The 27479-nt window shown below is 51.9% G+C and overlaps 1 protein-coding gene across 1 annotated transcript in view; it reads right to left on the minus strand.

Annotated features, from left to right (window-relative positions):
- LOC119091850 (cadherin-23) overlaps positions 1-12033 on the minus strand; it is a 36629-nt gene extending 24596 nt beyond the window's left edge. The window contains exons 1-8 of the mRNA XM_037214749.1: positions 11883-12033; positions 10793-10942; positions 9217-9323; positions 5636-5773; positions 5334-5420; positions 4072-4185; positions 3439-3573; positions 364-442 (exon numbers count right to left, since the gene is read on the minus strand). Coding sequence (XP_037070644.1) covers positions 364-442; positions 3439-3573; positions 4072-4185; positions 5334-5420; positions 5636-5773; positions 9217-9323; positions 10793-10942; positions 11883-11943 — 871 coding nt within the window. The 5' untranslated portion in view covers positions 11944-12033. The remainder of the gene's footprint in view (positions 1-363; positions 443-3438; positions 3574-4071; positions 4186-5333; positions 5421-5635; positions 5774-9216; positions 9324-10792; positions 10943-11882) is intronic.
- Between the last annotated feature and the right edge of the window lie 15446 nt (positions 12034-27479).

Consider the following 27479-nt stretch of genomic DNA (forward strand, 5'->3'; position numbering starts at 1 on the left):
TGTGTGTGTGTGTGTAGACACACATGCGCTGATTTATTGATGAACATCCAACTACGAAGTATCAGTCTAAATCATTATTTTGCTGCTCATAAGGTCACGTGATCTTTCGAGAAAAAAACACTCAGTTTGACCTGTTGCATTCGTGCTACGCAGGTGCGACTACGAGAGTGCAAGAAACGGCACAGGAACTGTAAACAGGCTACAGCTGCTCCTAACAAAGAAAGCATTTCAGAAAGAAAACAAGGGTACGCTACAAACCTGGTTCGGGAGCTCAAGTTGTTATGAAATAGAAGCATTGGTGTACGTAATGTAACACGCACAATGCGTATTTCCAGTACTGTGGAGAGTACTACGGAAACTCACGTTTGGTTATGGAGTAGACTATTGGGTTATTGACCCCTAGGTCTCCGTCAATGGCCAACACGCTGAATATGAGCGCACCCTGAAACGGGGTCATCAAGTTATATCGCAGTGCAATGCCTGATAAAACAATGGAGGTCACATTAAAACCGGGCCGTACACACGAGATTTGTAAGCGGCGTAACAGGGAAGCCACTTTTGTCGCTTTTCAGTGCCGTCATGACGTCAAATAACAATGCTGTTTTATCTTAAGCATGCTTATATTTTTTAACCCACCAGTCCAAATTTGCAGGATGGTAGCGAATGGAACTTACACCTGACAATATGGCACGCCCCTCTAGCCTTCTAGTGTCGTTTTCACTCTACCTCTTTGTCTTCAAAGTGGTCTGGGGTTTCTTGAATAGCTAATTAGATAATCCGGGACAGTGCATAATTGCGGTTCAGTTACAAAACCGCTTGAGTGGCTCCCGCAGCCACTCTTACGAAGCATTTTTATGCCGTTAAATTAAGAAAAAACAAAATTCTGAAGATTTTGGTAAAGCCTAAGATAGCTGACCAGTGGTTGGCTTATGTGTCTTTATTTTTGTTTACTGGGAAGATTAATGGAATGATTTACCAGGATAGGTTATTTAAATCCTTGTTGGGCATAGTGCTGCAAAGTTCCTGAACCGCACACCTCCAGCTAAGCAAACCCAGCTCAACGAACAATTCTGCGGAATAAGTGCGGCGCCCTCGACACTGCTGTCCTGTCGTCCCCGTGCCAGGTGGCTTCTGCTGACTACCTGCCAAATGGCGTTAGTCAACAGCCTCAAGGCAGCAGCCTCCTCCACTTGGAAAGGATGATTATTGCTATAATTATTTCAGGAATGCTTTTCATATTAGCGTGACTCAAAAGGTCGATGAATACAGGCCGGGCCACATTTGACATTCAGTTGTGGCGTCGTCGGTGGACGGTTGTTTCTCGTGCATTTACATTTGACTGCATTTCGTGTGCTTTTCCGAACTTTTAAACTTATTTGGCATAACGCTGGGCATGATGGCCAGGTCGTGCAGGTCAAACCGAATGTTCCTTCTTTTAAAATGTGCTTTGCCAAATAAGGAAGCGATGCGACAAAGGGCTGGTTCTGTAAATGATAACTGATAGTAGCATAATGCTGCGGCAGGATGCTTCAGTGCACCTCTTTGACACGAATTTATTTTAGCCGCTATGTCGTCGAGGCATTTTAACCCTTCACTATCATAACCTATGGAGTTTGACTGAACATACAGTTTGGTGGAGGTCACTTTGCCCCTTTCGAAGGTATTTTGCCTGTATAACTCCCGAACGACTTCGTGTAGTCGCACGAAGCTTGGAATAGCTGAGAGCTAACTTAAATAATGGACCTTTTGGTATAAAAATGTGAATGTAACTGTCAAGGTCGCTGACCCATGGCAGGTCAAAGGTGGGCCGTGACAGTCAGCCAGGGCAATTTCTAGGGAATCGTTCAATTTGACGCGACAACGGAGCGTTATACGAGAACGAATATACTTGATGAAGTTTCCTAGGCAACAAAAACGGTTCAATTAAGGATCAAAATAATTACAATGACCTAGGGTCAGGTCAGACCGAGATCTAAACCGACCTACATTTTTACTCGGGTGCTTGCTGCTTGGAAGTAGTTTCTGGTGTTCATTTCGAATTTATTGGTAACAGGGACCGAAACAAACATTTTGCATGCCATTTTTAAAGGTGGGAGTAGGTCACTGACATAAAATAACCAAGGTCAATATTTTGTGTTTAAGAACATGCCGCCTAGCGTTATGCTTGACACCGATTCCAATGTAAAAAACAAAACGATCCCGTAGAGTTTTGGATGGCCATGACCTTTTAAAGGTCGAACAACATCACTGGTATTAACACGCGCCGGAGTGGCCGGTTGAATATCCTTCACTCGGTTGGGGATGGAGTCAATTTAATCCCTTGAGATTTCAAAAACTAGCATGGCTAGAGACACCAAATTTACAGTGTAGATTAACATATGTCTGAGCTTACTTGTCTCCAAATTTGAGATTCCTAGATCATAACCTGAAGGTTAGGTAATACCAAACAATGTCAAACTTTAGCTAAGTGCACAAAATGCCTCCAGACCTCCGTATGCAACCGTCGTGAGCCTAGATACCTTTTCTAATGAAAAGGTCAATAGTGTTTATTAAATTCAGTGACCTTGTTTGACCTAAAGAGGGTCCAGGTGACAAAGAACCTATGGGATAAGAAAAATGAGAGGTTCTTGGACTAATGTGGGCAGCGGGAGCAGCCGGTGCTGACGGCCTCATCATACAGATGATAAGCATGACATTGGCTGCTGTACAGGTACGGGATGGTTCTTGACCCGCCGCTGCTAAAGTCAAGGTACAGGTACGGGGAGGGTTCTTGACCCGCCGCTGCTGAAGTCAAGGTACAGGTACAGAAGGCGGTTCTTTACCCACTGCTGCTCAAGACCAGGTACAGGTACAGGGGTGGTTCTTTACCCGTCGCTGCTAAAGCCCAAGTGCATGTACAGAGTCGTTTTTGACCCAACGCCGCTAGCTCCCAGGTGTATGCACAGCTAGCCCAGCCCAGGTACGCGGGTTAGAACAGAGCCTGCTCACGCAGCTCCTTCAAATGCAGAGCTTTGTTCAGCTGGAACGCTTAAGACACGACCCTCAGACTTGAGGAAAGATGTTCGGAGCGACGTGTGTGTCGACTGGGACACTTAAGACACGACCCTCAGACTTCAGGGAAGATGTTCGGAGCGAGGTGTGTGTCGGCTGGAACGCTTAAGACACGACCCTCAGACTTGAGGGAAAATGTTCGGAGTGAGGTGTGGTCTGTAAAAGCACTCTGCCTTAGCGTGCATGGTATTGTCTATTCTTTGAAACGTGAATCTGTTCTTACGGCTATGATGGTATGTACTTGACTGAACACGGGAAGCAACTCCCCTGGGAATGTTCTCAATACGTATCTATCTGCATCTGTAAAACAATGACCGTCGCACAATATCTTCATGCTCGGCAATAAGTCTCCAGACGCTGGAGACAGACTGTGGGGAGCCCACTAACCTTTGGCACCGTCTCGTCCACGACCTTGGTGGCGGCTGGCGAATTCCAGAGAGGTGGCGTGTCGCCCACGTCCTGAACGTTGATGTTCACGGTGACCGAGACGTTCTGGCGGAGACCGCGGCCGTCGGGAGCGTCCTGCCAGGGCGCAGTGCGCCGGTCAGGCCGGCTGGGCCGCTCGCCATTGGCTCGCTCATGTGCGCACGCGTCAAAACCAGGTTACCTCATGAGGAAAAGTGTGGCGTGTAATACATGTGGGAGAGTGCTCAAACTGGGATATAACACAACTTGTTCGCCTCAACGTAAGTCATGCCTAAGGTTTTAATGCTCGCTTATCTATTGTCTTCTTCTCTAATCTCCTGCACGGCATGACTAGACGGGGCATGAGAGAAGAGACCATGTTCTGCTGGCAGCGGCCATACCTGCTGACAACCATGACGCATTCGGCTTAAGTATGACGCCAGCAGATAGCAGTTTATGGCCAGGAGCTGCGTGCCTGCCTCCGACACTTGTGAACAAGGCGCGTGTGCAAACAGATCATGAATCTCAAATACGCAGGGCCCACAGCCCCGCATCCGCTGGCACTCCTTGATCTCCGGGACGCTTGAGCAAGCTGGGGACCGGCTCGCCGCTGACCGTGGCTGTGATGGTGAGCGTGTACAGCCGGCTTGTCTCGTAGTCCATCGGCTTGATAAGGTGCAGCTGGCACCCGTCGGACGGACTGGTCAGGGTGAATAGTTCCGGATTGACCTGAATCAGCGTCATCAGCGCATCAGCCGCATCCCAGCCGCACTGCTCGCGTCAGGTCATAGTTTGGCCGCACTGCTCGCGTCAGGCCGTAGTTTGGCCGCACTGCTCGCGTCAGGTCATAGTTTGGCCGCACTGCTCGCGTCAGGCCATAGTTTGGCCGCACTGCTCGCGTCAGGTCATAGTTTGGCCGCACTGCTCACATCAGGTCATAGTTTGGCCGCACCGCTCGCGTCAGGTCATAGTTTGGCGTTGGTCCCGTCAGACATTTGTCGAATGTTCATGACGGTACAGACGAGCCCTTTCAAATCATGCTGATGTTTCTAGAATGAAAGTAGGCGTCCTTTATCATTATACGCACTTAATATCGTTTCTTATTGTCATACTAGCTATTATAATAATCGCTGTCATCACGCTGTCCATTATCACCACTTACTATTATTACATGAGCAAACACAGTAGCACAATTCCACTATCTAAGCACCTTATGACGTTTTCTGTTGATGAGACTGGATCGTCGGTGAAGCATATAGTCAGTATCTTGTTTATAAGGGAAATATGGCGAGATACGCACTACTATGAAGGAAACAGGCTCCATAGACGTCAAAAGATATGTTGGAAAGCGTTACTTTCACGTGTAAGCGATCACAATATAGGCCAAGATCACCCGGAAGAAAGAATGCGACGGAAGGAGAACAAGAGTGCAATTATGTGCAGAATTGAAGCTGACGTCACCTTTCCGGTTTTTTCGCATCCACACACATCACATCGGTAGGGAGCAAGTATATGTTGCTGTCACTTCGTGAAAATGGTTCCAGAATTTTGTTAGGGAGAGGGCAGAGGGCTGTCGTTGCTCTCAAGCGGGGGTAATGAGTGACATACTGTTGCTAGGTATAGCTGGGGTTACTCTCAAACGGGGGTAATGGGGGACATACTGTTGCTGGAGTATAGCTGGGGTTTCTCTCAAACGTGGGTAATGAGTGACATACTGTTGCTGGAGTATAGCTGGGGTTTCTCTCAAACGGGGGTAATGGGGGACATACCGCTGCTAGAGTATAGCTGGGATTACTCTCAAACGTGGGTAATGAGTGACATACTGTTGCTGGAGTATAGCTGGGGTTACTTTCAAACGGGGTTAATGATTGACATACCGTTGTTAAAGTATAGCTGGGCACCTTCGTACCACCCTGATCTGCATCAGTTGCTTTCAGTACCAGCAAAGAGTCATTCGTGCTGTCCTGCGGTACAAAACATGATAAGACAGCGTTCAGCACTCCAATGCCTTGTGTCATACGGTTTCTTACACAATGAGACAATGTAATGCACACAAGTGAAATCAAGTTACACGTGTGAAGTTTCATACAGGCCTCAGCGACATACGTGAGCGTGGCTAAGCCGGACACGCGTCCACATCCGGCGCCTGAGCTACACCGTTCTGACCGCGACGCTTCACCTCTGGAACATTAAGGTTGACTTGGGAGCCGATGCCGCCGTCGAACCTGGGCGGGTTGTCGTTCACGTCTTCCACGTGTATGATGAGCGTTTGACTGTTTCCGCCGTTCAACTTCACCGTCGTTATTATGTCTGTTTTCTGAAGCAGAGGACAGTCGACTGTTGGTGACAGTGCCAGCTGGCACGACCGTCCAGTTCAGTGGGTACGCAACCACCAAGCAGCAGAACGCCAGCGCCGAGTCGCCATTTACTGCACACATGCATGCGTGCATTTAGTGTATTTCATTTGAACTCACCGCAAATCTAAGAGCCCCAATTTTGATTCGTTATATTATAAGTTCGAAGTAAACATCACTCTCAACTTCCTGTGCGGATGAGGCGTACAAAAGCTCGCTAAGCTAACGGTCCTGCGGTCATTGGCCCTCACCTCACCTCACCTCACATCTCACCTCACCTGCATTCACCTCAACTCAACTCACCTCCCCTTGCCTCACTCACCTCGCCTCACTTCACTTCACCTCGCCTCACCTCACCTCACCTCACCTCACCTCACCTCACCTCACCTCACCTCGCCTCACCTTACTCCGTCCATCGGACGGCCCACTCCTAATATGGCAAAGCGCGCATCGGTTAGAGATCACAAGGCGGTTATATAAACCGATGTTCCCTTCTGACCAACAGTAACACCGCATAGAGGGTTTTCTCATATCTAAGCAACAGCCTTCTCTTCAAGCTCGGTAAAACCCGCTCTGCTGAGCTATTGAGCTGAGCTATTCTGTTCGTACTAATTGTCCCGGCCGTCCCACGGCTCACCGAAAGCATCCGCTTTGCCATGCATTCTGGTCTCCGCTCTGTGAAGGCCATGGTTAGGTGCGGAGAAATTAAGAAACAAAATCAGCGTTCCTGAGAACATTTCTGCTTTTTGACGCTTCCACGCGCCTTGCCGGGGCATGGAAGCGTTAAAAGGCGAAGATTGCAGAGCCCCACAGAGTTCCACTAGCCACAAGCGTCTGCCTGTCAGAAATACCCTGCTAACACTATCTTCAAAGGGTTTGTGATGCTGCACATGCTCAAAGGGGCATTACAGCCCTGTTTACGCCAGCGGTTGTTCGACTGCTACCTAATGTGATCCCGCCGTATTGCACAGGTATTTAGTTCTGAACTGTACAGAAAACATGATCATCAGGACACGAAACTCATCGTTGTTTTGGCTAGGCCTGTGATATACCCGGGAATGGCCGCTAAGCTTTGCCTTGGAAACTTTTTTCGTACGTCATTACGCACCCAATATGGCATTTCATATTTATTCTAAAGCCTTGGCTAAAGACTTGTGTGAAAACGGCAGCAAATGACATTCTTAGAATCATTTTTTGCGTTCGATATTTGTCGGGGACATGAATGAGTCCAACATGAAACAGGCTCACGAATGAAGCGTCGCTCGCTCCGATGACAAGTTGCTGGTAGTTTCAGAGCCGAACATTCATCGGAAATTTCAGCAGCCACGCTTCCTTTCAAACGGGAGTGACCGCGGCGCCGGCGGCCGTGTAATGGCGGCTGTAGCGAAGCATACGTTGCCTCGCTCGCGGACACCCGTCTCAGCGTGCGGTCAAAGCATGGGACCACTCGCATGTCCTTGGTGTGAAATCGGTCAACTGACTTTTTATTGATCTCGGTCTTCATTTTCAAAGTTGTTCGATATGAGCGGCGCCATAAAACGGTGGATATTTGGTGGCGATCGGTCACGTGAGCTTACAAGTCCCTGCAGTTCTGCATCTTGTCATATTTGCATCTGATCTTGTTTTTGTGGGCTTCTATGCCACCCAACGAAAAAGTCTCACTTCAAGCTCCGGTTACCACCCGCTGCTTCGTGCTTTACGTTAGAGGCAAAGAGACGCATAGTATTATGGTTATGGACGCGCAATCGGCCCATTACCAACATTCAAACTGACAACATGTCTGTCTGCTCATTCCTTGCTGTCAGCAGGAAATCTTACGACCTAAATTATATCATTGCTGATGAAAGAAAATTGTGCACCTTGATGCGATGTGCGTGCATAATTATGTATCAGAGAGGTTCCGGCACTGATGAGTGAGGAAATCGCTTTAAAAGCCCAACGCTTCGTCCGTATTTTTGACGGTTCCTTACTGGAGTAACATTTGGGCTGGACTGGGAACTGTCTTACACCGGTGAACCAACCCAAGCAATGCATGCACAGTCGTTGGTTTTTAGCATGCGCCCAGGTGGCTGGTTGAATACCATTCACTCAGGTGGGGATCTCAGATCTCTGAGATCTTAGAAATGAGGGAGTTAGAGACACTAAATGTACAGGGTATCTTGACCCATACGTGAGCTCAGTTTTGTCAAAATTTGAAGTTCCTAGGTTATGACCTCCGGACCAAATAAGGTCAAACAAGGTCAAACCCCAGGTTGGCGTCCAAACTGATTGGTGTGCTGTTCTGAGCAAAAGGCTACTGATTCTCATTTAAGGTCGTTGACGTTTGACCTTTCGAAAGTCAAGGTGACCTTTCAAAGTCATGGTGACCAAAATTATACAAGACTGCCTTGAGTTTTGCATTTGACCGAGCGTCAAAGATTAAGCTAGGCAGCATGTTCCTTAAAACAGAATGTTGACCCGAGCCGTTTGAGGTTGTTGACCTTTTCTGACCTCTGAGGAGTCCATGACAGATGTATAATGCGCTTCTTGTTATCAAGAATTTGAGATGAGCACCACACAGCAGGCTCTAGAGTGATAAAACAGGTTGGTTTTCACATTGGTCTGACCTTCATACCTGACCCTAGTTCAGTGGAATTTGTTCAGTCAGTTCTTGTGTCGCCTAAGAAACTATCTCGGAGATGAATGGCCTCGTCTAAAGCTCTGCCCTCCATCAGACTGGACGATCCCCAAAAAACCGTCTTCGCTGAATCCATGACCTGTCTTTGACCTGTCGTAGGTGAGCGACCTTACCAGGTGCATATAAGTTTTTGGTACTAAATAATCCGCTTTTCAATTGTCTAGAGCTATTAAAATCTGGCGCGGTTGGCCGTACCGTTCGAAAGTGATTCCGGAAAACCCTTCGGGGGGCCAGTTGACCCCGTCCATTTTTGCGCGTGTTGAACACGCTAAACAAACAAACACGTTTTGCCATAATATATGAGAATGCTTTTTGTGCTTCTCGGAAGAAATAGATGCACATACACTAGTATTGCCTGTAGCAGACCATATGCGTCGGCGTCTGGTAAGATCAAGCAAAAATTTTGCGACAGTGTTGAAAGGTGCTGTGCGTATGGCCTTTTTGCATGCGGTGCACGATTGTACAAATCGCAATATGATTTCCCGGAGGTCATATTGCGATTTGTGATCATATTGCGATTTGTGATCATATTGCGATTGAAGTGGATGGCATCCACTTTATATCATAAACAGTAAGACTCACACTAATGGTGCTCTGCACCGCGTGGCCCAGTCGTCACCAAGAGCTCCTCTTGAGAACCACGCGTCCAAGCGGGCAGGCCAGGGATCGTACCCGCAGGCCAAGCATCCCCTCAAGCGGGCCAGCGAAAGCGTGTGCACCAATAGTTACCGGCCTCTCGAAGTCGAGTTGTGACGCCAATGTGACTTTGATGTTGGGTGCATTCTCTGTGAACTCCAGTTGTACACCATCCTCTGCTGTCACTGTGACCTTTTCACCTGAGGACACAATTGTCAGCATCACGTCCTCCTCTCAAGGCGCAGATATCAGCATCACGTCCTCCTCTGAGGCCGCAACTAGGAGCATGACATTTTCCCTTGAGGATACAGCCGTTATAAATCCTCCCCAGAGCACCCAGTCGTTATACGTCCTCCCCAGAGCACACAGTCGTCAAACGTCCTCACCAGAGCACACAGTCGTCAGTGCCACGTCCTCCTCTGACGACACTGCCGTCAGCATCACATCCTCCTCTGAGGTCACAGTTGTTACTATCACATCCTCCCCCGGGAACACTGCGTCAGTATCACGTGCTCTTGCGAGGATGCACTCATGAGTATTACGTCCTCCCCTGAGGACACAGGCATCAGTACTAAGTTCTCCTCTGAGAACAGTCGTTGGTATTACGTCCTCCCCAGAGGACACGGTAGTCGCCCTGATGACACGGCTGTCAGCGTCACGTCCTTCTATGAGTACACAGTGGTCAGTATTGCGTCATCCCGTGAGGACACAGTCGTCAGTATCACGCTCTCTCGCAAGGATGCGGTCGTCAGTATCACGTCCTCTCCTGAAAACACATTGACCACCGTGACGTCATGCCAAAAGGACATGTCCACCGCTCTGACGAAGCGTCCAGGCAGCGCTCGTATTACTACGATGCTCTCACTGAGAGAATGGCTGCTTTGGGCGCCATCTCCCGGGGACTTCGTCATCTCTCATTTCCGTGGACGCCGCCGCGATAGCCATCACGTGCAAATGGGACACACGGCACTCGAGATTCTCAAGAACAAAAATGACGAAACAATGCAAGGCAAGGTTGCATGTCACTGGCTGGCAAACTTTCTTTGACCTGGCGAAAATGTTCGCGAAGCAAGCATGTGGCCAAATGCGTAGATTCAAGAGCTAAGTGGCGTGAGATATGCGTTTGATGGCGAGCAGCCAGGCGGACCACGCATGTTTTAAGAAATGTAAGGGAATTTTTATTTCATGACCCGATCCAACCTGGCCCAAACCGCCTCCGTCTAACGCATTTTTCCACTTTTACAGCTGCACGGCACATGGGTACCAAAGCAAGCCGTTTTGACAAGATGTTTTTTTTTGTATTGAATCTCTGTATTTCGAGTTATGTGGTGACATTTATGTCGTTTCTCTTTACAGTGGTGCTTCATATGAACTTTATTTACGCTGTATTGCACGAAAAGAACGCGCCCATTACACAAACAATCCGCCCACCGCAAATACCCCCCATTGCAAAAAATCTGTCCGTTGCAAAAAAAAAAACATTGCAGAATCTGCCCATTGCACCGCCACGTGGGGGATGAACTCAGCATGTGCTACGGTCTCCCCCAAAAGCATAAGCGGGTCATTTGTGAACCTTTACGTGAATGAAGTAATTTACAAACGTCATAAACAAAATGTCCAAGTGACAAAATCGTGTAGGCGTATCTGGACTCCTCTTGCTCAAACTCACCTTCTGCGGCGTTCACGTGCAAAACTGCGATCTGGTGGCCAATCGGCACGTCTTCATATATCGTGAGTTCGCTGTTATCGGTATTGACTTTAATCACGTAGTCGTCCTTTGACGCGGTCATCCATGGATCTTGCCAGGTGGGTGCCGCTCCTGACAGTGAAGAAAAACGCCACTATCATATTGGTATGTGACAGCTCAGTCGTTCCGGTCAGTGAAGGCAGTGTGACTGCGACTGGTCATGACTGGCCAGTTATTTATGCACCATTTGGAACTTATTTTTCTATCAAAGGATTGTCAGTGGATGTGTACGAACCACAGACATGACACTGCATTACACGACGAAGAGCTGGAAAGTTCCGAAAACAGGCACCGATTCAAAAACAGCGTTATTCGAAGTCACGTTTTCAGCGACTGATATCAGGTGATTATCCAATGATCAACTTTTCCGCGCCGTTCGAACGTACATGGAATGCATTTAAACAGGCAGCGTAAGACACTATCAGTTCTCCAATAGCATTGTTAGTAATAATGAATGTAAAGTGTGCACAAGGCGTACACACAGTGCTGAGTGATTGCTGAAGTTGGGTATTTTGATTTACCACGTCACCGCAGTCAAATAATACCAAAGCCTCTTGCAGTCCTTCCTGGTTTTCTTCTGTCCTCCTGTGGCTAATTACCGTGCTCTTGTGGCGAAATGCCGTCCTCCTGTGCCTAACTGGTGGCCTCCTGTGGCTAGCTATCGTCCTCCTGCAGCTAACTACCGTCCTCATGTTGCTAACTACCATCCTCCTGCAGCTAACTACCGCCCTCATGTGGCTAACTACCATCCTCCTGCAGCTGACTACCGTCCTCATGTGGCTAACTACCATCCTCCTGCAGCTAACTACCGTCCTCATGTGGCTAACTACCATCCTCCTGCAGCTAACTACCGTCCTTTGCTGGCAACCCGCAGAACTCCCACGGCTCTTGCCGTTCTCTCCTGGCTTTCTACCATCTTCTGACGGTAACCCGCGGTCATCTCCTGGTTACTTGCCGTCCTCCCCTCGCTCCCTTCTCTGCCCTGGTGACCTACCCGTCCTCCCCTGGTTACCTGCAGTCCACGCGGTCACCGCCAGACAGAGGACGGTCATCAGTCGAGCGTGGGTGGCCATGTCCTGTTGCGGCCGCCTCAGGGCGACCGTGTCTTCTCCCGCCTCGCTGACGCTCTGCGCAGGGCTCGGACTCGGAGTCGACACGGTGCACCAACGGGGGCTCAACTGGCCGGCGCTGCTGGCCTAGGCCGGCCGCCGCCAGACGCCGATAGCCCCGGATAAGATAGCCGGGAGCGTCGCCGCACGGGTCAGGGTCGCTGACGGCCGCACCGGCCCGAGGGAGGAGGGGGGGGGGGGGGGGGGCGGGCGCTCCCTCAGCCACCGCACGGGTCAGGGTCCGCTGACGGCCGCACCGGCCCGAGGAGGAGGAGGGGGGGGGGGGGGCGCTCCCTCAGCCACCGCACGGGTCAGGGTCCCTGGCGGCCGCACCGGCCCGAGGAAGGAGGGGGGGGAGGGGCGCTCTCTCAGCCACCGCACGGGTTAGGGTCCCTGGTGGCCGCACCGGCCGGAGCCAGGAGGGGGCCGGGGCGCTGCCGGCACAGCCTCAGCCACCGCACGGGTCAGAGTCCCTGGCGGCCGCACCGGCCAGAGGGAGGAGGGGGGGTGGGGGGGGGGGGGGGCGCTCCCGACATAATCTCAGCCGAAGCCGGCGGGTGGCACTCTATCGCGGTCGCCGCACTGTTCGCCTGCAATATTATCAAGTTAAAGCACGTTTAGAAATACCTCTATGTTTGCCGTGATCAACACCGATGCCCGCTTCCTGAATCATTTCTATCCTGATGCTCGGTAGAGGCCATCGGTACCTTTCGGCTCCGCCGTCTGTGTTGCAGGCTGACGTTGGCAGCAGCGGACGTGAGAATGTCCTGGTGTATTGAAGGCTCGATGCCGCGACGTGAGAATGTCCTGGTGTATTGAAGGCTCGATGCCGCGACGTGAGAATGTCCTGGTGTATTGAAGGCTCAATGGCGCGATGTGAGAATGTCCTGGTATACTGAAGGCTCGATGCCGCGATGTGAGAATGTCCTGGTACATTGAAGGCTCGATGCCGGGACGTCAGAACCTCCTGGTATATTAAAGACTCGATGCTAGGACGCGAGAACCTCCTGGTCTATTGAAGGTCGATCGCCATGGGTGGAAGAACTATGAAGTTATGGAGTTAGTACACACAGAATGTCATCAATACCCTGTCAAAAGCTGTCCTAGCTGTGCAGTTTTAGTCCTCTGGCTGCAGTGATGGCTGATCTGTAGCAATCAGGCGCGTGGACTATGTTTGAGTTTCAAAAGCCGGGCAGTCTGGCCCACACGGCACCCTTTCGCCGGTGAGAACTATCAGACCGACTCCGAAGCATCATTTGACAACCTTTTCCGGGGCACACCCAGGCCTGTGGGTACGCCCCTCTCCCCCCCCCCCATCGGACCCCCTCAGCGGCGCCGTCATCGGACCTCACCTCGAACAACGGCTGGCGGTGATCGCCGAGATCCCGCGCGCCGTCACCGAGGGTTCTCGTTCCGGAGCATCCGAAAGAGTGTTGGATAAGCGTCCTGCTTATCGGATTACCTGCAGGTGTCTTCGATAGGCGGCTGGCGTGCGGTGTGACGCCCGACGCTGACCAGCGCTTATGCCCTGTACGCTGACCAGCGCTGGTGCCCTGTACGCTGACCAGCGCTGGTACCCTGTAGGCTGACCAGCGCTGGTACCCTGGACGCTGACCGGGGTGCTGGTACCCTGTACGCTGACCAGCGCGTGGTAACCCTGTCAGCTGACCGGTGTGGTACCCTGTACGCTGACCGGTGCTGGTACCTGTACGCTGACCAGCGCTGGTACCCTGTACGCTGACCGGCGCGGTACCCTGTACGCTGACCAGTGCTGGTACCCTGTACGCTGACCAGCGCTGGTGCCCTGTACGCTGACCAGCGCTGGTACCCTGTACGCTGACCAGCGCTGGTACCCTGTACGCTGACCGGTGCTGGTACCCTGTACGCTGACCAGCGCTGGTACCCTGTACGCTGACCGGCGCTGGTACCCTGTGCGCTGACCGGTGCTGGTACCCTGTATGCTGACCGGCGCTGGTACCCTGTACGCTGACCGGCGCTGGTACCCTGTAGGCTGACCAGCGCTGGTACCCTGTAGGCTGACCAGCGCTGGTACCCTGTACGCTGACCAGCGCTGGTGCCCTGTACGCTGACCAGCGCTGGTACCCTGTACGCTGACCAGCGCTGGTACCCTGTACGCTGACCGGTGCTGGTACCCTGTATGCTGACCGGCGCTGGTACCCTGTATGCTGACCGGCGCCGTAACGCTGGCGGCACGTCACGGTCGGCCAGGCTCACGGTCGATTAGGTTGCGTTTGGTAAGGTAGCTGCCGGTCAGATCACGGTCCGCCAGATCACGATCGGTCAGGTCACGATCGGCCAGGTCACAGTCTGTCAGGTCACGGCCGGTCAGGTCACGGCCGGTTACGTCACGGTCGGTTGGGTCATTGCCGGTCAGATCACGGCCGGTCAGATCACGGCCGGCTACGTCACAGTCGGTGAGGTCACTGCTGGTCAGATCACGGCCGGTCAGGTCACGGCCGGTCAAGTCACGGTCAGTGAGGTCACTGCTGGTCAGATCACGGCCGGTCAGGTCACGGCCGGTCAGGTCACGGTCGGTTAGGTCACTGCCGGTCAGATCACGGCCGGTCAAGTCACGGTCAGTCAGGTTACGGTCAATCAGGGCACGGCCAGTCAGGTTACGGTCAGTCAGGTCATGGTCAGTCAGGTTACGGCCGGTCAGGTCACGGTCAGTCAGGTCATGGTCGGTCAGATCACGGCCGGTCAGATCACGGTCGGTTACGTCACGGTCGGTTAGGTCACTGCTGGTCAGATCACGGCCGGTCAGGTCATGGTGGTCAGGTCACGGCCGGTCAGATCACGGCCGGTCAGGTCACCGTCGGTCTGGTCACGGTCGGTTAGGTCACTGCCTGGTCAGGTCATGGCCGGTCAGGGTCACGGCCGTTTAGGGTCACAGCCGGTGGCGACGGCGCTGGGGCCGGCGTTAACAAGCGGGGCAGGACGTGATCCCCCTCTCCACAAGAGGAGAAGCCCGCCTGTACGATATGTCATTGCCTTCCACAGCTTCTATGAAAGCTTGACGTTAGGCGCACGGTAACAAACGGACAAAGTTGGCTCAAGAAGAGGGTGTGTTCGGGTGTTGCCTTTTCCATCGATTGTTCTACACCCGGATGCTGTCAGGGTCAAGCGCAGCTGCATTTCACAGAGCACCGTGTATCTGGCCAGGGTGTTGACGATGAATTAGGGTAATCTTATCTCGAGTGACGCAGGTTTCGCCGTTATCTTCCTCCATCTGGCTCTGATTGATAGCTTCACTCCACCGCGCAACGGGCGTCAACAGGTGAATCAGGCTCTTGGGTGGCCTTGTTCTTGGTCCTCTGTCAGTGCACGCGATAACTGACGGGATAGATCTCGCCTTCAGAAGGCGCCATGGGTCTGTGAGACGGCCGCCTCTCTCCAGCCCGCGCGTCTGCAGTAACAGTTGCATGTGGAACGTTGGCGAACCGTGGGGCGACGCTCCCGGCCAGGGAACAACACCGACCTCTGGCGTAGGCGCCCACACAACAGCGAACTCTGGCGTGTGCGCCTACGCAACAACGACCTCTGGCGTGTGCGGCTACACAACAGCGACCTCTGGCGTGTGTGCCTACACAACAACGACCTCTGGCGTGTGCGCCTCCACAACACCGACCTCTGGCGTGTGCGCCTACACAATACCGACCTCTGGCGTGTGCGCCTACACAACACCGACCTCTGGCGTGTGTGCCTACACAACAGCGACCTCTGGCGTGTCCGCCTACACAACTCCGCAATCAGCAAATTCAAGCTGGGAAACAGCTCGAATTTGCAGAGTAGTGGTTTGAATGAGCAAACAGAGTAGTGGTTTGAATCTAGCTCCCAGCTCATGTGGAAAACCAGTGTTACGGAGTTCAATTCTTGGCGGTGCCCATCGTTCTAGCTAGCGTTGCAGGCATTGCATTGCTAGCATTGCAGGCGTTGCAGGCTATGGACGCCACATAGCCACAGCGCCTGAGTGCGTTGCAAAGCCCAAATGACACAAGCAAGTAAATTTAAACTTGCTGCAAACATTTTGAGAGCGTCATGTAGCAACAGATTTCGGTTAGTTACACGGACACACACACACACGCATACACATACGTTACGCACGGCAGGGGTCTCATGTGGCCTTACAGGCGTTGACTAGCGTTTACCAGGCGGTTACGGTCAGGATGGTCAGCGGGGCGTATGTATACAACAGGTCCACCCCGATGGCCCGGCTCCGAAGGGCAGAGGTCTGCCCCAGAGGCCCAGAGCGAGGCTGTGACCTCAGGACAGGCCATAAGGCCAGTGGGCCGAAGGGTCTATTTGTTCAAATGCAGACGATGCTTTCCGTGAGCCCAGCGCGGTGGGCACTGGCTGGCACAGTGTAAATGTCGCGACAGGACAATTACTGCCAAGCTGTTGTCGCTGGTATCTCGTGGACGACAGGACGATTGCTGCCCAGTTGCTGCCCCTGTTGTCTCCTGGACGACAGCATGATTACTGCCCAGTTGCTGCTCCTGTTATTTCTTGGGCGACAGGACGTTTGCTGCCCAGTTGCTGCCTCTGTTATCTCCTGAGCGAGGGCTAGCCGATGAAATGCCGGCCGAGGCCAGGCTCCAGCTACAGATCTTCCACCTATAGTGGAAAGCTTTGCTTCGGAAAGCTTCGGAAAGAGAGAAAAAGGCTTCGGCACCGAGTCGGTTGAAGCATCAGGCGGTAAACAGCGGACATCAGGCGGCCATCAGGCGCTAAACAGCAGACATCAGGCGGCCATAAGGCGCTAAACAGCAGACATCAGGCGGACATCAGGCGATAAACAGCGGACATCAGGCGGCCATCAAGCGATAAACAGCGGACATCAGGCGGCCATCGGGCGATAAACAGCAGACATCAGGCGGCCATCAGGTGGTTAACAGCTGACATCAGGTGACTGTTCGACGTTGCGTGATGGTTTAGGCGTGTTGGATATGCCCCAGGGCCCGATACAAGCAGACACGAAACATTTCCCCGCCATTTCTCCATACGTCGCATGAGAATGTGGTGGCTTGGCACTACTTGTGTTGCGGGTGGTTTTGAGAAGAAGGCGGGTTATGCGCTGTTCAATCCGGCGAAGTGAAGATGAATCGCTATCTTCGGAGGTGTTTTTCTCCTTCTTGGGTCTACATAGGTGTCACACACACAGTCTTGTCGATCTCACGATTGTGGCCATCAACAGAACCGCGTCAAAGTGTCAACCTCTATGGTGGTCAGCTGAGGGTCAGCGGAAAGCCTTCTGGGCATCCATCACCGGAAAACCCATTCGCCTCTTCTAAAGTCAGTATACGTACTGGCATTTTCAACACATGGAGAATAGGTGTCACGCGACCAGTACAAGTCACGTTTAATGCTAACATTTGTATGGTAATAACGATATGTATGTAATAATAAACACGAATATGGTAATAACTATTCAGCTTTTATCATTTTATCAGCACATGTATATATTTTTTCATTGTATATGCTTAACCAGACCTTGCGCATATCTTTTTTTCTATGTCTAATATTCCATCTTTCCCATTTCCTCTTCGCCTGTGGACCCTTTATACATTTAGCTGCATGGCACACTGAGGTGGGGATTGGAGGAAATGCGCAATGGCAAACACAGTTTTTTATTGTTATATCAATGCGGCAACATTATATCGTGAGCAAAGGGATCAGATACACCACATGGCTTCTCTCCAACTGCCCACAGGCTCTGAAATGGAGGACTCGGCCTCCATTTCGCCAGAATTTCAGCCGACACGTACCCCGATCTGGGATGGAAGGGCCTTCCGGTTCCATTACCAGGAAAGGTAATGGACCATCTCATGTCCTGCCTACAGAGCTCCTACTTGGAAAAATGAAAGGGTCTCTCCCATAAGTGTTCACTCCACAGGCCCTCAATGCAGGTGCTATATTGGCCACATACAGATGAGATAAAAACAGGCCCGCGTCATGGCAGCCGACTGTTTCCTCTAAGTAGTCTACCTAGCCTGTTACAGGTACCTAACTGGTCACAGGTGTCTACCTAGCCTGTCACAGGTGCTTAGCTCGTCACAGGTGTCTACCTAGCCTGTCACAGGTGCTTAGCTCGTCACAGGTGTCTACCTAGCCTGTCACAGGTGCATAGCTCGTCACAGGTGTCTACCTAGCCTGTCACAGGTGCTTAGCTCGTCACAGGTGTCTACCTAGCCTGTCACAGGTGCATAGCTCGTCACAGGTGTCTACCTAGCCTGTCACAGGTGCATAGCTCGTCACAGGTGTCTACCTAGCCTGTCACAGGTGCTTAGCTCGTCACAGGTGTCTACCTAGCCTGTCACAGGTGCTTAGCTCGTCACAGGTGTCTACCTAGCCTGTCACAGGTGCTTAGCTCGTCACAGGTGTCTACCTAGCCTGTCACAGGTGCATAGCTCGTCACAGGTGTCTACCTAGCCTGTCACAGGTGCTTAGCTCGTCACAGGTGTCTACCTAGCCTGTCACAGGTGCTTAGCTCGTCACAGGTGTCTACCTAACCTGTCAAAGGTGCCTTACTTGATATAGACGTCTACCTAACCTGTCACAGGTATCTACCCAACCTGTCACAAGTGCCTTACTTGGTGCAGGTGCCTATCTAACCTGCCAAAAGTGCCTAACTTGATACAGGTGTCTACCTAACCTGCCACATGTGCCTAACTCGTCACAGGTGTCTACCTCACCTGTCACAAGTGTCTTTCGCCGTGGTCAGGTGTGTGTGATGTAGATTGGAATACGGAAGAGTATGGCTCCCAATTTTCAGAGCCAAACGCATTCTCCTTATTGGAATGGCAGACTGGTGAGACCTTCTGGCTAGCGCCCGTGGGACAGCTTATTGTTGGCACCCGTATTTTCGCAAACGTTCGTGCTGGTGAGGGCTTCCAGGTTGTCCATTTCGCCGCAACGGGTACAAGATGCGTTCGCATCCAGGTCGACGGCTCAACAACACCAGGTCTGCTAGGGCCGCCTCATGCTGCCGCCGCTTCAGGTCTGCTAGGGCCGCCACATGCTGCCGCCGCTTCAGGTCTGCTAGGGCCGCCACATGCTGCCGCCGCTTCAGGTCTGCTAGGGCCGCCACATGCTGTCCCTGCTTCAGGTCTGCTGGGGCCGCCACATGCTGCCGCCGCTCCAGGTCTGCTAGGGCCGCCACATGCTGTCCCTGCTTCAGGTCTGCTGGGGCCGCCACATGCTGCCGCCGCTTCAGGTTTGCGGAGACCGCTACATGCTGTCCCTGCTTCAGATAGATCTGTGTGGGCTGCCGCGGTCTTCCCCTGCTTCAGGTCTGCTGGGACCGCCACATGCTGCCGCCGCTTCAGGTCTGCTGGGACCGTCACATGCTGCCCCTGCTTCAGGTCTGCTAGGGCCGCCACATGCTGCCGCCGCTCCAGGTCTGCTAGGGCCGCCACATGCTGTCCCTGCTTCAGGTCTGCTGGGGCCGCCACATGCTGCCGCCGCTTCAGGTTTGCGGAGACCGCTACATGCTGTCCCTGCTTCAGATCTGTGTGGGCTGCCGCGGTCTTCCCCCTGCTTCAGGTCTGCTGGGACCGCCACATGCTGCCGCCGCTTCAGGTCTGCTGGGGCCGTCACATGCTGCCGCCGCTTCAGGTTTGCGGAGACCGCTACATGCTGTCCCTGCTTCAGATCTGTGTGGGCTGCCGCGGTCTTCCCCTGCTTCAGGTCTGCTGGGACCGCCACATGCTGCCGCCGCTTCAGGTCTGCTGGGGCCGTCACATGCTGCCCCTGCTTCAGGTCTGCTAGGGCCGCCACATGCTGCCGCCGCTCCAGGTCTGCTAGGGCCGCCACATGCTGTCCCTGCTTCAGGTCTGCTGGGGCCGCCACATGCTGCTCCTGCCTCAGGTTTGCTGGTGCCGCCACATGCTGCCCCTGTTTCAGGTCTGCTGGGGTTGCCACAGTCTGCCCCTCTGTTTCAGGTCTGCTGGGGCTGCCGCAGTCTGCCCCCTGTTTCAGGTCTGCTGGGGCCACCACACGCGGCTTACAGTACCAGCGCCCGCAGTGACGTTGCGGCGACGGCTGGCGGGTGGGAGCGCATATGTGGGAGGCGAGCGGACGAACCCGGCAGGTGAGAGAGCGCATGTGGGAGGCGGGCGGACGAACCCGGCGGGTGAGAGAGCGCATGTGAGAGGCGGGCGGACGAGCCCGGCGGGTGAGAGAGCGCATGTGGGAGGCGGGCGGACGAACCCGGCGGCGGCCGGGTTGGCCGGCAACGGTAGACCACTCGTTGGCCGGCAACGGTAGACCACTCGTTGGCCGGCAACGGTAGACCACTCGTTGGCCGGCAACGGTAGACCACTCGTTGGCCGGCAACGGTAGACCACTCGTTCGCGCCGGGGGGTAACCTTATCGGTGTCGGGGCTGAGGCCGAGCCAAGCAGATTACGGGTCAGACCTTGGTCAGTTTCTCAGGCCAGGGCTTGGGCCTGTGCTGCGCGAGTGACCGCCACGCACTGTGCGCTGCGTAGCCACTTTGACCTCAGCTACTTTGACCACAGTCAGCGCTGCTTGACCTCAGCTAACGGACAGCTTACCTGTCTCCGGTTGTGTTGTTTGACTACGCTACAAATTTGAGTTTAAGTTTGGGGCTCCTATATTCTCGATTCACCACGCTTATTTGAGAAGAGCTGATTAAAAACATGTGACTTTTTCGGGGGTACATCATGTTCTGGTTTCTTAAAAGCAAATCCATGGAGGGCTGACGCCTGGTGGGCAGACAGACAGGGACCGATGAACTTTTAAATTTTGACTCTGGTGCCTTAGCCTTAGAGCAGCGGTCGGATATCCCCCGACGAAACATAACGTGCAATTACCGACCATGATGTTCTGTGCCGCCGGCATCTTATGTACCATTTCCGTTGATTTTTCAAGTAATGTACTTATTATGCTGGTGAATCACGTTAAGATACATTTTGAATGTTGGAATATATAGAACTTCTTCATAACAATGAGAAGCGAATGTCCTGCATCAGTCGTCAGCCATCAGCTGATCACAGCAACTTGCGGGCTAGCCGTAAATAAGCCACGACTCAAGTTCGTGCTTGATTTCGACAGTATTTAGCAGGCAACTTTATTGCATTCTGACATTTTTTCCAAACTGCTTAGCCTGAAAATAACAGAACTCATCCAGATCTGAAGAAAGTGAATAACCTCCATGCATTTGCGTACGTAGCACGTCTAGTTCTCTAGAGCTGCGTGCAGTAAGATGGATTCCCATTTAAAAATGGTATACCAAGAACCTTAAAATAAAATGGCCGGAATGCAAAGATTTCTTTTGGGTAGGCGCCAAAACCTACGAGGCCACAATGTTACATGCCCCTTCCCCCTTCACGGAATACTGGATCCGCCCCTGAGCCAAGATTCCTTTAACTAACGACATTTGCCAAACCATCGCCACCAGTTGCCATGACGACTGATTGCATCCTCTCGCACCGCACAAGTGTCGTCAGGCGTCGTACCTCTACAAAATCGTTGTAACAAGGTATGGCCTAGGACACCAGCCTGGGGATAGACAAATATCTGATCGAGTGATTGTTAGGATGACTGAAGAAAAGGATCAGTATTTTCGGCAGCGTAAAGGGATATTGCATCTGCTGGTGAATCTGGAAAAGTAAAAGCAGAATATTATGCTTTATGTTGCTGTAACCGTTGATCTGCTCTGAGGTCAACCACGAATTTGTAGCGTCAAAATATGCGTTTAAGCCTTAGCCTTGAACGGTGCGATTATATTTGAAAGCTGCAATTACAAACGCGGCTGGAAAAAGCGGGGTTGCAAATGCAGCTCGACTCTCGTCCCTGCACGCTTCTGGTAGCTCGTGTAGTGAAACTGGCGGGAGATGTCGGTTCCTCGTCCCCAGCGTGCAGTGAAGGTGGCAGGAGACGGCGGTCCCCCGTTTCCGACGCGTGGTGACTTTGGTGGTGACGTGGTGACTTAGAGATATCGGTCCCCCGTCTCCGGCGTATGGTGAAACTGGCGAGAGATGTCAATCTCCCGTCCCCGGCGCGCACTCCCTGCTCTATATTAGCACTCAGGTGCCATGACGTAACCAGTGTTCGAGCCCGGCTACCCACGTGGAGCCCGCAGGCGCCGCTGAAACGTCACCGTGCGGCCGTGGTTGGCAGCTGAAGAAAGCAGGCTGCGCTCCTCAAAAGGCTGCGCTCCTCATAAGGCTGCGCTCCTCAAAAGGCTGCGGTCTACAAAGGCTGCACTCCTCAAAAGGCTGCGCTCCTCAAAAGGCTGCGCTCCTCAAAAGGCTGCGCTCCTCAAAAGGCTGCGCTCCTCAAAAGGCTGCGGTCCTACAAAGGCTGCACTCCTGAAAAGGCTGCGCTCCTCAAAAGGTTGCGCTCCTCCGAAAACCTCGTGATCAATAGTCTTGAATAGAGTAATGAAAGCAAAACAATATCATTGGCTCGTTTGTGGTAACAACTATTAGATGAGGATATTAGCAAACTGCTATCGGCGCTGTCGTCCCGACCATCGGCGCTGTCATCCCGACTATCGGCGCTGTCATTCCGACTATCGGCGCAGTCATTCCGACTATCGGCGCTGTCATCTGTCCTATTGATATACGTTTAAACTATTGATATACGTTTCAGTTGAAAAGACTGTTCTAGACAACCATATTTCTCAATTTTGCAAATATGCTGCCCAAAAGTCATGGTTTGATTGCGTCATTTAACGTTTGTATGGCAGCACTCATTTGTAGTTTTTTCAATTTCCTGTGAGATCAAAGCGTGGGCTGGCGGTATTCGCTGAGCCAAATATCGTTATGCTCGTTCGTGTTTTGGCCCTTCCTCGTGGTGTTTTTGCATCTTCGTCTGTGGATATAAACTGTTTACTTGCACTCACATACTCGGTTAAAGAACTATTCATAGCTATTTGATGACAAGTGTTATTTCCATGATCACTAGAAGGAGAGCATAACATATTGTACTATGAAACACACAACGTAATGCCCGACTCCCCTCAACCGCCCCCCCCCCCCCTTATCCTCTATCTTGCTTCATCCTGCATGCCCCCCCCCCCCTCCAGGCGCATACAAGTCTGCCCCACCGTTAACAGGCGCCCGGTGTGGGGGTTAAAATGACCCTCCGAAGGTTTTTCAGAATGGTTTCCGAACGGCGCGGTGTCAACGCGCCAATTTTTGCATAGCTGTAGACAGCTGTATAGCGGATCGTTTGGTGTCACAAATTTAGATGTACCTTGTTAAGTTGCTTACCTAGGGCGCGTCAAAATTAAGCCATGGATTCAGCGGAGGCAATTTCTAGGGAATCGTTCAATCTGATGCGACAACGAAGTGTTAGACGAAATCATGCATCTCTGAAATGCTTTCTTAGATAACACAACAGTTGAATGAGCAAATTGCATTGACCTAAGGTCAGTTGAGAAGGTCAGACAAAGGTCAAAACCAAGCTGTTTTATAACCCAGGGGCTTGCTGTGTGGGACAGTTTCTGGTGCTCACATCGAATTTATTGATAGCAGGAACCGCATTTTACATCTTTCATGGGCTTTTTAGAGGTCAACATAGGTCATTGACCTAAAGTGACCCAGTTCAATATTTGTTTTTTAGGAGCATGCTGCCTAGCGGAAACCTTGTCCCTTATTCCAATGCAAAACTCAGAGCAGTATTGTATGATTTTGGTCGCCATGACCTCCAAAAGGTCAAACAAGGTCACTAAACCTAAATGAGCATGTGACTTTTTCCTTAGAAACAATTATCTAGGTTCTTGGGGCACTTTGGAGACCAACCTGGAAGTTGACCTTGTTTGACCTTATTTAACCAGTTAGTTCACGTTACAGGTTAACATATCCTGTGGATTTGGTGTGAAGATATGCTGTAACATGTTGTTACATTAAGTGATGAACTTGATATAGGAGTATAATTACCTTCATCAATGACGGCGGCGGAAATTAGTCGAACAGTTCGATTTGCCCTTGTCTGAGTAAGAAAACCAGCTCTCCTTTTTCAGGTTTTGTCACAAAAAAACGAGCTTGCTGCAGTGATTTGTCGTATCAACGATGATAGAATACGCCTGAAAATATGTATGGTTGATGTCAACTACTTTTGTTTTTAGCTGGTTTTCTATTGCACTCTGGGATTAAAACTCTCAAGTTTCTTGGGTGTTCCCTTTACACCGCATGGTCACGGTATAGTTCGATTAAGGCCGTGCCTGAGGTATAGCACGCTCAAGTTTTTACAGAGTCATGAATTTAGACTTAAAACACGGCATCCTTGATTCGTATCCACAAACAATTCAAAACAAATAGGACCAGCACGTTACCAGCACCCCGTTGGTCGGCTCTGGCCCCAGTCGGCGACACACCGCCGTAACGCAGAAAAGGTCATGTCGTCCGATCGGCGAGTTATACTGGCGTCTGTTAGTGCTCCCATAACGACGTTGTTTGTGCATGGTCACACCCGCCGCGCACGCATTTAAGTATTCTATGTGGCCTTCCGTAACTCTGTAACTTGCCGGCTCGCAAACGCTGAATAATGGGCACGCCGCCGTGGCATGAGGCGGAAAATATCATTGACAACACCAAAGACAGCTGCTACGCTGTCAGCTAACAGCTGTAAGGCAGTGCTGTCGACAATGCAGAGTGGTTTTCTTGTCGTGTGCCTTTGAGTGGTTTGGCAGGGCCACCGTGGTCCGGGCATTACGGTACCTGCCAGTTAGTTATGATGGTGCACTGCCACGTCAGTAATGCACCGTCATAACGCAGAATTGTCGCATCGTCCGATCTGCGATTTATGATGGCGTCTGTCAGTGCTCCTACGACACTGAGCATGGTCGCACCCACCGCGCAGGTAACCTAACCTAACCTAACCTAACCTAACCTAACCTAACCCGCTGTATTTTACGCTGCATTCCGTGACCTTAGAAGTGGCCAGCTCCCCAGCACTAAGTGTAGACGCCGTTGAGGCATCGAACGGAAAGTATCAACGCCATCAAATAAATATGTTGTATTGGTAGCTCATAGCTGAAGAACAGTGCTAACAAAAATACACAATGGCTTTCTTGGCGTGCTCCTAGAAGTAAGGTTGCCGGGACACCGTAATCTGGCCAAAACGCTACTGTCCGTCTCTGGTCGCAGTTGGTGACGCACCGTTATGACTTGGAAAAGGCCATGTCTTCCGACTGGCGTTTTACATCGGCGTCCGATAGTGTTCCCACAACGAAACTGTCTGAGCACGGTCGCACCCGCCGCGCATGCATTGAGGCATTTTGCATTGCCTTCCGTAACTCTAGAAATAGACGGTTCGCCAGCAATGAGTACTAACGCCGTTAGGGCATCGACGAACTTATACCAATGACGTCATCAAAGACAGCTGCTACACTAGCAGCTGATAGCTGCAGAAAAGTGCTAACGAAAATACCGTGTAGTTGTCTCGGTGTTCGCCTGTCAGTTGTTTTCCCGGGCCATCGTATAGCCAACACGCTACCGGCCGTCTCTGGCCACCGCCGGCGACGCACGGTCATAACGGAGAAAAGGCTATGCCGTCCGATCGGCGATTTTTATTATTTTATTTACCAGTTTTGGCGTCTGATTGTGCTACCGCAACGACATTGTTTCAGCATGGTCGCCCCTGCCGTGCGTGCATAATTTGTTTTATATTGCGTTGACAAGTTCCGGGTAAGGCAACATTTGGTTATCATGCACCGCTATTTCGATTTAAGTTGGTTTAAGTCAATAAATTTGTTGGCTTAAACCAAACCCTATGTATTCGGGTTGCTTTGCCCACATCCGAAGGTGCATCACAGCGCGAGCATGTCAGGATAAGATGGTATTATATCAACCCAGTCAATCGGACGGCATTTTTGTCCGAGTCGTCGTCCAGATTTTGTTTTCATTGGCCGCATTCGATCTGTCGCCAGCACGTTTGTCAGCACCAATCACGGTACAGTATTCGCCCCGCGGCACGTCACGTTACCGCAAAGTCACGTGGTCTGCGACGTCACACTCCGACTGACGATGCCAGGATTCTTTGTCAGCCCGTCAACATAGGGAGAAAGCGCTACCAGATTTTAACAAATCACTCCGACAACGAAGCCGGAGTTTGATTTGGAAGCTGTTGTGGTGGCGAGTACGTTAAGTGGGATGGAGGCATCCATCACCATTTGGGGGGGATGCAACGTAGGCTATATAAAAAGGAAATTGATATTCCAAGAGTGACGGTAAAAAGGCGTGTGACAGTGACTGGTTTGGTGTATGGTTGCGCTCCCCAGTATATCAATAGCGTCGGAATGATCGCAAAAGATGGAGATCAGGAACGAAACGTCACTGGTCTCGAACATGGTCTTTGTCAGTGCAAGTGGGAGTTTAATGAAAGGATAGGCCTTATGCCAGCGGAAGAAGCAGTAAGAATCGATAAGCCTTTTCCACACAAAAATGAGTGAACGCTTAGAATGTGAACGGAAGGGATCGAAATGAGATAAGAATGGGGAAAAGCAATCAACTTACGGGTGGGATAGGTGATCGTTATATCAGAGCGGGATCCACAGTTCCAAACGCCACTTTATAGGTGGTGTGCCATGCTCGGCGATAAGCCAGAGTTCTCAATCTCGCTGGGTGTCGTTCGTCTACTGTTGTAAAGAACACAGTGTGTTTTTGGATACGACGCTTGCGAGTTTCTTGTTGGGTGCATGCAGGCGGTTGGTCTAAATTCGACGGCGGATGCTGAGCGTGCCATCGAAAGCTCGTGTGACGCTGTGTGGTGCTTGCATACAGTTGCACTTGGATCATGGCGTGGTTTGGAGACCCCGAACCGAAGACACGGTTACGGATCTGACGGACACCCCATCTGGCGGGCTCCACCGAAACAACAGCGAAACCGACATTCTGAACCTTTCTAAACTCCGCGAGACCTGATACCGCACGCCAGTTTGAGCGTACACCGTGGACGTACCCTTCATATGATCACTGTGTGGCTCGGCATAGCGTGCTATCTGCCATTTAGCCCTCTGCGGCGTCTTCTGAACATAAGCGGATAAGTAAAAGGCATGCTGTGCAGATTAACTGCGAATGACTGTCGGCGAGTCGGTATCGGTCTTGACCACGGTGGCGGAGCTCACCATATCCACACCGACCCCAGGCAGTCTGCTCACGGCGGCGGCGCTCACCATGTCCACACCGACCCCAGGCAGTCTGCTCACGGCGGCGGCGCTCACCATGTCCACACCGACCCCAGGCAGTCTGCTCACGGCGGCGGCGCTCACCATGTCCACACCGATCCCAGGCAGTCTGCTCACGGCGGCGGCGCTCACCATGTCCACACCGATCCCAGGTAGTCTGCTCACGGCGGCGGCACTTACCATGTCCACACCGATCCCAGGCAGTCTGCTTACGGCGGCGGCACTTACCATGTCCACACCGATCCCAGGCAGTCTGCTGCAGCACAGCCTGCAAGCAAATAGCTCATCGAGCCGTCGCCAGCGAGGCGATGCACGCGCGACTT

The sequence above is a fragment of the Pollicipes pollicipes genome, unplaced genomic scaffold, assembly GCF_011947565.3.
Source record: "Pollicipes pollicipes isolate AB1234 unplaced genomic scaffold, Ppol_2.1 Scaffold_1600;HRSCAF=1878_pilon_pilon_pilon, whole genome shotgun sequence".
In the NCBI taxonomy this organism is placed as follows: Eukaryota; Metazoa; Arthropoda; class Thecostraca; order Pollicipedomorpha; family Pollicipedidae; genus Pollicipes; species Pollicipes pollicipes.